Source organism: Camelus bactrianus, chromosome 6 (genome assembly GCF_048773025.1).
Source record: "Camelus bactrianus isolate YW-2024 breed Bactrian camel chromosome 6, ASM4877302v1, whole genome shotgun sequence".
Lineage (NCBI taxonomy): Eukaryota > Metazoa > Chordata > Mammalia > Artiodactyla > Camelidae > Camelus > Camelus bactrianus.
In genome coordinates this window covers 3583431-3593667 of record NC_133544.1, presented here as the reverse complement: position 1 = coordinate 3593667, position 10237 = coordinate 3583431, and the positions used below count along the sequence as shown (strand labels likewise).

General features: G+C 63.1%; 1 protein-coding gene across 1 annotated transcript; it reads left to right on the top strand.

The window, feature by feature from the left end:
• The first annotated feature begins 7165 nt into the window (after positions 1-7165).
• DIO3 (iodothyronine deiodinase 3) lies at positions 7166-10017 on the top strand. The gene has a single exon (XM_010968783.3). The coding sequence runs from the start codon at positions 8067-8069 to the stop codon at positions 8979-8981; it is 915 nt and encodes a 304-aa protein (XP_010967085.3). The 5' UTR covers positions 7166-8066; the 3' UTR covers positions 8982-10017.
• The last annotated feature ends 220 nt before the right edge of the window (positions 10018-10237 follow it).

Genomic DNA, 10237 nt, shown 5'->3' with positions numbered 1-10237 from the left:
GCAGACACAGAAGGAACAGTGGCTTCAAAGGAGCTTGTGTGTCATGGCTGCTGCCTTTCTGTGCCTCTGCCATTCCTGGGAGATCAGGCCGGGGATGAGGGACACACGGAGCAGCGCAGAGTTGCTGCCACCCCAGCCCAGGCCACCCTAGGTCAGCTGCCACCACCAGGAAGCCCGCCAAGATCAGCAGAGTACCTCGAGCAGCTGAGCCCCACAGCATGTGAGAAACAGCCTCATTGCTGTGTGGTGATTTGCTGCCCAGGGTTGTGGCGGCAGTAGGGTGCTGGCAGGGACACTGCCGCTCTGAGACAGGCCAGTGCACCCCATCGAGCAACTGAAGCTCAGAGACCCCAAGAGCTTACTTGAGGTCACCCTGGGAGTGAGTTCAAATCCAGACTCTCCCCTGGGACCCGCCCTACTATGTGCTGGCCTGGCAGCAGGCAAGTCAGTCCCAGCCTGCCTTCCAGAAGCTTGTAGTCAGTAAGGGAGACAGGTAATCAGAGCTCTCAGATTTGGGTATTTCAAGATGTAAGGAGAACGGGCAGTTGTGCCGAGCTCTGAAGGATGAGGCCAGCATCTGCAGGTGGAGGATGAGGAGGCATGGAGGGCCTTCTTGGTGACAGGATCTGCAGGAGCCAGGGAAGACCTGGTCCACTCTGGCCACATGGGCTCCGCCACCATCGTCCCTATTCACAGCCCATGGAACCCTACGACGACACCAGTGCAGGCAGACTTTGCCCTTTCAGAGATGGATTGCTGCCAGTCCCTCCCATCAGACCCCCAGACACTGGCAAAGGAGAAACAGTCCCATATAGACAGCTGCTGTTTCTCCAGCCCCTACGGCCCAGGCACGCCACATCCCCTCTCTCCCGGGCTCTCCCTAAACCCACGAGCAGAGGGCACAACCACAGTTCAGAGGGGTTCAGGAATGCACCCAAGGCCACGCAGCCGACAGCAGGCAGAGTCAGGATTCGAATCAAATCTGTGAGATTCCGAAGATGGAAAGGCCCTCAGATGGAAAGGCCTGGTCCTTAACGGGTGGCCTCAGCCAGTGGGCTTCCTCACCTGCCACCACCTGAGGGCCCTCGAAACGCCATCCTCAGAGAGTGTCCGCCCTGAAGCAACGGCGAGAGAGTGGTGGGCTCTGGTCTGCAGCTGCAGGGCCTCTGAGCCGGCCGGCTGCAGGGGCTGCCCCAGGCCTGGGGCCGGCCGCCCAGCTCTCAGCCTGCTCCATGCCACCTTGGCTGGTTTCTCCACCAAGGTGAAGGTGCTCTGGGAGTTTATCCCTCCTGCCGTCTTCCCTCCCAATTGTCCGCAACCATCTTTCCTCCCCCTGACAGCATGAAATCCCCAAAACAAACAAGGCTTTCTTACAAACCCATCGTGCTGAGGCTCGCGCCTCTGCCCCCAGTCCTGGACATCTTCTCTTGAGACCCATAGGCACCACCAACGCAATGTGCCCCCAAAGAACACAACCGGCCTTCTCTTCTCCAGGACTCCCATGCTGTTGAGAGGCCAGGCCTCCACATCCCCGCCTCCTGGCCTTCCCATGCCCCCTTCCCCTCCCTCCTCAGGTAAGCCCCCTTTCCCCCAGAGTACCGACTGAGTATCTCCCGTTAACCAGTGAGTGAAAGTTTTAGAGTCAGACATTAGCTATGTGTCCTTAGGCAAATCAACTCTCCAAGCCTCAGTTTTCTCATCTGTAAAATGGGGGTAATAAAATTCCTATTTCATTAGGTGGGGTTGAACGTTCTGCCTATTTCACCGATGATGAGATGGAGGCACAGAGAATTCAGGTAACTTGCCCAAGATCACACAGCTCGACACACACAGAGGCTGCTGTGACGAGCAGAGCCACACGGACCCTGCCTTCATCTGCTAGGAGCCTTCTCTGTGAGCACGCCTACCCTCCCAGGGTCCTGGCCAGGCTGGGGGGCTCCTGGAGGGCAGACAATGTGCCTGACTCACTGTGTGCCCAGACCCCTCTGGGAGCCTAGCATGCACCAGGGATTAGGGGAGCAGGGGAACAGATCCCAAAAGGACAACCAGGTCAGGAGGGCACTCTCACCACAAGACAGCCAGGGCTGGGCTGAGACATCATCAGCAAGCACACTGCTGCCCTCAACACTCTACTGGCTGTCTGAGCCCTTGGCCACCCCAGGCAAGGGTCTCTCTCTGCCCGGAGCTCCTCCGATCGGGCAGCCACCAGCCTCGTTTCACTTAATTTGCACACGGCCCTGGGGTGTCTGCATGCGATGACCCCCAGATTCAGAGACGGAGGCTAGCTTGCCTGAGAAACAGCATTGCTGGGATTCCATGGAGCAAGGCCATGTGCACAGTCCCACATTTTATGCAGCTGGACAGTCATTTTTATCTTCTGGTTGTTGGGGAATCATAGCCAATGAGGTTTAACCATCAGGATATTCAAGGCGAAATCTGCGACCAGTCCACGATCCATGTAGAGGACTCTGGGGCTGCACTGGGGCCCCAGTGGGAAGTGGGTCCTTCTTCTTGTTTTTATTTTTTCTTCTCACATGTGGCACCCCTGATATTCCACGGCTTCCTACAAGAGGCTTGAAATGCACTTCGGAACAAGGCCAGATATAAATAGACACACACGCACACACGAGTACACCTCGCGTTGCCGCCACAGATAACGTGGTGAACACAGCGATCATGATATCAGCTCACCTCTCAGTCAGGAGGCTGGGGCCCACAGAACCAAAGTGATGGGCGGTGCCTGTCTGCTGGCTGGTTGTGCCCCACCTTTTTCCAGAGACAGTAAGAGATGGACAGGATAGAGTGACCCACAGGTGGTCTCCAGCCAGCTGCAGGGCTCAGAGCCGGGCCTGCCCTTTGCACACACGGCCCAGCATCCCGATGCCCCTCAAGCCCCAGGCAGGCCCCAGGCACCCCTGGGCAGCCTCCCACGCAGGGCCTCTGGCAGGGTGTCAGCCTGCCCTCCACAGGGGCGTGGCCAAGCACAAGGGGGTGTTCAGCTGGGTCTGAGCTCAGGGCAGAAACGAGTCAGAGCACAGGCCAGGCTGGAAAAGTAGAGACAGGCCAAAATGTGAGGCCCCAGAGCTGTGGCAGGAATGGGGCAGGCGAACGATGGACTGGGAGCAGGTAATGAGGACACGAGGCCAGAGATGCCTTCTGGCCTCAAGTGGGGGTCTCACCAGCCCAACAGTAGCATCCAGGAGCAGGGCCTAGAGGACTTCCTAGAATCTTCTGGAGTTATGGAGGAAGAGCACGGGGAAGGCACTGGAAAGCAGCCGCCTGATCCCCTTGCAATGCAGATGAGGCCAAGAGAGGGACGGGACGTGTCCAGGTCACACAGCAGGTAGCCGGGGCGTCACCTCCTGGGCCTTCTCCTCTCCTCGGCCCAGAGCCCCAGGCCTCCTCCGACCTTGGAATACTGCCAATACTCCTGCTCCATCCAGGCCCTGGGACCCCAACAAGCTCTCCTGGCCTGGCTCCCAGGCTGCCCAGCCACCCCAGAGCCCCACCATCCACTCCAGCGAAGGGGCCCTGCCAGGGCCCAGCATGTGAAGAGAGACGGAGACCTGCTGTGTTAAGGACACCTCTACGGCCAGGCCACTGAGCCCACAGCCACCACCCACCTGCAGGGCGTGGACCTGTTCAGTCCAATCAAGTTGGAGTCAAGAGAGGTGGTGTCAGAGAGGAGGCCGGAAAAGAAGAAATCATTCTTGAAGGAAGCGAGACGCATGAGCACATCCGGAAAGGGGCCCGGGTGCCCGGGGGAGGGCCTGCTTATCCCAGGAAGGGAAACAGACCGGCTCAGGGGCCAGGGGCCAGATGCCTTCATCAGACACTCCACCCGAAGGGGACCCCCCCACCCCAGGATGTAAGACTTCACCTGGCCTGGCTGCAGACACACCCCTGCTGGTGTGCAAAAGGGCAGAATGAAATACATTGAAGTTCACCCAAAATGAGTTTCCAGTAAGTCCACACTGCACGCGTTTGCTCATCTCACAAAGGTTTATTGGGCTCCTCCTGGAGGCTCGGTGCGGGTTAGTCACTACAGAGGAGCCCAGTTGGCCCAGCCTGGGAGAACCAGGGCCTGACCAGTAGCCAACATAGAAACCAGTGGTGAAACACGGTCCCGCAGAGGCAGAGGGCACAAGAGGGTACAGAGGGAAGGCTTGGCTCCCCCTGTGGGGTGCGGCAGGCTGGGAGCAGGTGAGGGTGAAGGCAGAGCAGGAGAAGAAATGAGAGTTACCGGGGGAGGGGGAAGGGCAGAGGGAACAGCATGAGTGGAAGCTCAGAGGCAGGACAGAGCCTGGGATTTCCCAGAGCATCAACAGGCCAAAGGAGGGGCAGGGAGACAAAGAGTCAGTAGCCAAGGCAACCAGGTCACTGTGAGGCTGGGCAAGGGCACAGCCAGCACACTTGCAGCTCTCCAATGTTCTGTGCCAGGTGTTGCCCTTGGGGATCCTCCTGCTGGGTGACCCGACCCACCCCGAGGTGAAGTCTCAGCGTCAACCTCCCTGGCACTGGGAGTTGCTCCACCTGCAGGGAGACAGAGGCTGTGCCCACCACACCCCCACCCACCACACCCCACACAGGGGTCAGAGCCCAGCCCTCCCTTTCATGGGGAGACAGCCCCAGGAGTCTGGTCTGCGAAGCAGGGAGGCCATCCCAACCCTCCCCAGGCGGTACCAGGGCCCAAGCTGCCTGCCCCTGCCCCCAGCCTCTTCCCAAGATGCTCCTGGACACCAAAAGGATGCAGTTCAACTTGTCCTTCCCTTGCTTTCCCCTGCCCGCCCCCTGCTGGAGCTGCGGGAGGGCAGGCAGGAAGGAGGCTGGCCCAGTCCAGCCCAGTGGCATGGACACAGCCCCAGCTCCTGCACTGGTCCCCCAGGGCCCAGCCTATCAGGCCCACTGGGGCCCGGCTTCTGGGCAAGGTCCCCCAGGTGGGTATTGGCCTTGAGCAAGGACAGGTCAGGACAAGAAGGGCAGATGGTAGGAAGGGTCAGGTGTAAGGTAGACTGGGGTTCTGCCCTGGGGAGAGGGGACAGGGGTTGCTTGAGAGGAAAGAGGTTCAGGAGAGGGAGGAGAGAGGGAGGGAGGAGTAGGGTGGAAGCACCAAGCACTGGAGTGAGATGAACCCCGCCGGGGTCTGAGCCTCACAGGACACTGCCACCTGGGCCGTGGGTCTGTCCTCACCCGTACAGGGGCCTGTGGGAGCCAGATGGTCCTGAGCATCTTGTCCGACGTTCTGGAATCCCCAAGTGTCTGTCAGCCCGAGGAACAGGAGCAGATCCACCAGGGCAGCTGACAGCCCTAAGCACAGGCACTGCTCTCCTGAGCCTCTCTGGGCCAGAGGGAGCGTGGGTCAGAGGTCCGGCTGGCTGCCCACAGAGGGGCCAGAAGAACCAGCCTTACCTCTGCCCCAGACAACTTCCACACACTCCAGCTCCACACACCACCACCACCACCACCAGCAGCACCACCACATCCCAGGCTCTCCCAGCCCAAGGTGCCGCATTCATTTTCTGCAACTAAATATGGGTGGGGGGAGGGCGGACTGCACCATGGCCTTGTCCCAGCTCCTGTGTGGGTGGGCGCAGGGCACAGGTCTGTGACTGGCACCTCCCCCTGACCCAGAAATCAAGGAATCAGGGCTTGAGAGTTTATCCAACAAAAGTTAGGGCTCCCCTGGCCCCTGCAAAGGAAGGGGCAATGTCAGGCCCCAAAAGGCCTCTCAGAGACCAGTCAGGTAGAAGGCTTCTCTCCTCACTCACCCTCCTCCGACAAAAGAGAGAGAGAGAGAGAGAGAGAGAGAGAGAGAAGGCACAGAAATGGTTTGCTAACTCAGAGGTAACCTGGGGAGGTGGGGAGCAGGCAAGGGACACCCCCCCCCAAGACAGGTTCATCTCAGGGAGAATTCTCTACCCCTGCCCAAGACCCCTACCCATCAGCGGCAAGGAGCAGTGTGGGGCCGCTGAGAAGAGTGGGAACGAGGCGGCCTTTCCTCTGGGTTGCAATTTCCTGGGCTGTGCAGCCCCCAACACCACTGCTCCAGGCAGCAGAGCAATCGCCTGGCTGGGAGAAAGAGCAAAGGGCCTGCCTTCACGCCCCTGGCCTTCCACTGGGGGTCTCGAAATGCTGGAGCCACGGTCCCAAAGTGGGAGCTCGCGGAGCAGACGGTCCCGCCAGAGCCGCGAAAACAAGAGAGGACCTCTGCCCAAGGCGGGCATCTTCCCCCCGCGTCCGCTGGGGCCCGCTGGGTCCTGAGTGGGGGCTCCCTGCCCTGCGGTTGAGTTCTCTGCACCAGTTCCCTCGCTGCCACTGCCGCGCTGAGAGCGGCGCCCTCGCCGAATCTGGCCCAGTGAGCTCCCACCTTCTCCCGGGACGCGAGCGCTGTCTCTGTCCCGGGAAGAAGTTAGGCGGCTGGTACCCCGGGCGGGTGGCGCTCGGGACGCAGGCGGCGGTGGCGCCGGACCCGGACTCAGCCACTGCCGCTCCAGACAAGTCCCTGAGACCGCGAGGGCGACCCGGGCGGCTTGACTCCCCAGGGGTACAAATCGCTGCGACCGGGTCCAGGCCTTGCCCGGGGCGGGGGGGGGCAAGGCAGGCCCAGACTAGGCGGGACTGGCTCCCGGCTTCGGGGACCCCAGGTCAAGGTACTCCCCGCCCCGCCGCCCCAAGTCGCCTGCCCCGCACAGCGCGCAACGAGTGATCCGAAGATCTCGGACGCGGGAGCAGGGCCGACCAGGGCCCCACGGAGTTGGGGAGTTGCCCCGCACCCCTAACAGCCTCCGCACACATTCCCCGTAAAGAGTACGCACTTCACGCGTCCTGGTGCCTCCGCGGTGAGTCGAGCCGCAGCGCTCCGGGTCGGCGAAGGTGGCTCGGCTCGGTCGCTCCAGTCTCGACGTTCCCGGGGCAGAGAGCAACGTCCGGGGACGCACGGGACGGGTGCGCCCGGCAGCCGGGGCTGCGCCGGGCGCGGCGAGCGGCGGGAGGGGAGCGCTCCGGCGTTCAGGCAACAGCTACCCCTAGTGGGAGAGCCGCCCGGGGCCGCCGCCGCCCCGCGCCCCGCGCCCGCGGCGCCCCGCGCCCGAAGCGCTCCCGGGTCGGCTGGGGCGCAGGGACGGCGCTGCTTTCCCCGGCCCTCCCCGGCCCCGGCGCTGAGCGCTCACCGGCCCGCGGGCCCTGCCCCCCGCGCCTCCCCGCTGCGCCCCGGAGGCCGCTGACCTGAGAACTGCGGCGCCGAGCCGGGACGAGATGGGACGGGGCGGGCGCGGCGGGCGCGGCCGGAGCGGCGCGCGGCGGCCTCGGGCAGCGGCGGGGGGCGCGGAGCGCGGTGTGCGTGGCGGGGCGGTGCGGGGGGCGGCCGTGTGCGAGGCGCGAGTGTGAGCGCGCGCGGGAGGCAAGCGAGCGGGCGGGCGGGCGGGCGGGCTCCGGGAGGCGAGCAGCGCCCGCGGGCGAACGCGGAAGGCGGTGGGGGCCCAAAGTTGCCTCCTCACCGGCCCGCGTCCTCGGCGGGGCGGGAGCCGGGGCTGGCGAAGCGGCGGCCGCGGACACGGGCTCCGGCGGCACCTGGGCAGCGGCCCCGCACGAGCAGCAGCGGCGGGGGCGGCGTTGGCGGCGGCGCGCGGGAAGCGAACCGGAGCTCCGGCGCGGCGCGGCGGCCGCCGGGGAGCTCCGCTCAGGTGCGCGGCAAAAGGGGCGCGGGCCGGGGCCAGGCCGCTGGGATGGGGGCGGCGCGGCGCTCGCGCTAGCTGGAGGACCTCCACCGCAGACGCCTGGGTCCCTGCTCCCGCGGCCTGTCCGGGGCGACCGCTGAGGTCCGGGTCTCCCGCCCCGGGGAGCGTGCTTCTGGGCCCGGCCCCGCCCCCGCCGGCCTCCGGCCCGGCCGCTCCGCCCTCCGGCCGCCGGCGCACGCCCTCGACCCACGATTTCTAAAGCATTGGCCGCGCCCCGGGGTGATTCCTCCGGGCTCAAGTTGCAAGGGGGCGGGCCCGGGCCGGAGGTGGAGTCTCCCGCCAATTGAAGCCTCGGCTATAAATTGAGCTCCCCGCACAGCCGAAACCCAGATGCCTCGCCAGGCCGCCCCGCCGTCGGTGGCGGGAGAAGGTAGAGGGTCCCAGGGGGCTTTGGGGGGCGCTGCCACCATGCTCCGCTCCCTGCTGCTTCACTCTCTGAGACTCTGCGCCCAGACCGCCTCGTGCCTCGTGCTCTTCCCGCGCTTCCTAGGCACGGCCTTCATGCTCTGGCTCCTCGACTTCCTGTGCATCCGCAAGCATTTGCTGGGCCGCCGACGTCGGGGTCAGCCCGAAACTGAAGTGGAGCTCAACAGTGATGGCGAGGAGATGCCCCCCGACGACCCGCCCATCTGCGTGTCCGACGACAACCGCCTGTGCACCCTGGCGTCGCTGAGGGCGGTGTGGCACGGCCAGAAGTTGGATTTCTTCAAGCAGGCACACGAGGGAGGTCCGGCGCCCAACTCCGAGGTAGTCTTGCCCGACGGCTTCCAAAACCAGCACATCCTCGATTACGCACGAGGGAACCGCCCGCTGGTGCTCAATTTCGGCAGCTGCACCTGACCACCGTTCATGGCGCGCATGAGCGCCTTCCAGCGCTTGGTCACCAAGTACCAGCGCGACGTCGACTTCCTCATCATCTACATTGAGGAAGCACACCCCTCCGACGGCTGGGTCACCACAGACTCCCCCTACAGCATCCCGCAGCACCGAAGCCTGGAGGACAGGGTCAGCGCAGCTCGGGTACTGCAGCAAGGTGCGCCCGAGTGCTCTCTCGTCCTTGACACCATGGCCAACTCCAGCAGCTCAGCCTATGGTGCCTACTTCGAGCGCCTCTATGTCATCCAGAGTGGCACCATTATGTATCAGGGCGGCCGTGGCCCTGATGGCTACCAGGTCTCCGAGCTGCGCACCTGGCTGGAGCGCTATGATGAGCAATTGCACGGGGCTCAGACCCGTCGAGTGTAAACAGCCAATGGACAACTGACTGAACTTGGCAGGCCATGCCTTCGAGCCTTCGAAGTCCACGTGCAAACGCCCCAAAGGAAGTCAGGATTGGCTATGCTGAGCCATGGATCGCAGGCTGTGTCTGTCCCCTCAGCCAAGCCACCTGAAGACTCTCCCCTGCCTCCCTGGACTCTGCTTCTGTGACTGTCTCTTGCCTGTACTTGCCTGGCTCACTCTAAATCCCCTTCTGAGTGTGAAGGCAGTGCCACCTCTTCCTGTGTGCCCTTGGACTTGTCCTCACAGAGACCCCTGCCACGCGCTCTCATATGCCCTCCCCAGAATACAAGAGCCAGCGTGTCTTTAGCCAGGCGCGTTGGCCCAGCGCAAAGAGACTTTGGTCGCGCCTGTGCGCCCTGAGCGCAGCTGGGTTCCAGTGGCGCGTGCGCTCGCCCCAGTTGCCTGGCACCCAAGCTTGCCGCGCGACGGGAGGGGATGCCCTGCTGCTTTTGTATCTACTTCTTGTCTCTGTGTTGGGGGAAGAGACTTGGGGTGGGAAAGGGTGGGCAGGGTTATTTTCCCCCTCATTTGGGGTGCTCACGGGCCCCACTGCTGATGACGAGCTGTCTCTAACTGGTCTTGACCACGAGCTGGTTCTGAATTGCAGGAAGCTCGAAGCAGCGCCTAAAACGAGAGGGGAAAGTGCTCTGGGTTTCCCTGAGGAAACCATGTCAGCGGAGTGGGAGAGGGAGGCTGGGGGACTGCTTCTGGACAGAGGAAGACGCTTTGGGAGACACTGGCGAGGTTCGCAGCGCCCCAGGGAGAAGGAAGGGGCTGGGGCTCCTGAGACACGGGGTTTGGGTGGTGGAGCCCGGGGAAGAGAGACGGGGAGAGCCTGAGAACCCCGAGTGAGGGGTCTCCTAGGCAGAGCTGCCAACTGCAGATCAGGAAGGTGGGGGGCCCCTGATTCGAAGGCCATTTAGTGAGTGTTTTGCTGGAAATATGCCCTGTATATAAACTTCTTTCACACTACAATAATAAAGGCTTGAAGTAAATTGCTTTCGGGTTGCCTTTGGTCCCTTTATTTTTTCTTCTCTCTGAATAGCGGCAGGAATTAAACACAATTCTCTCCCTCGCGTCCCCATAGTGACCCTGGGGGGAAGGGTGGAGAGAAGGAACCTACGTTAGCTGCGGCGCGGGAGGGGAAGGAAGGGGGAAAGGGCTCTGTGGCGGTGCCCGGGATGCACACAGGCGCGCACACACCCGGGGTGGGGAACGTG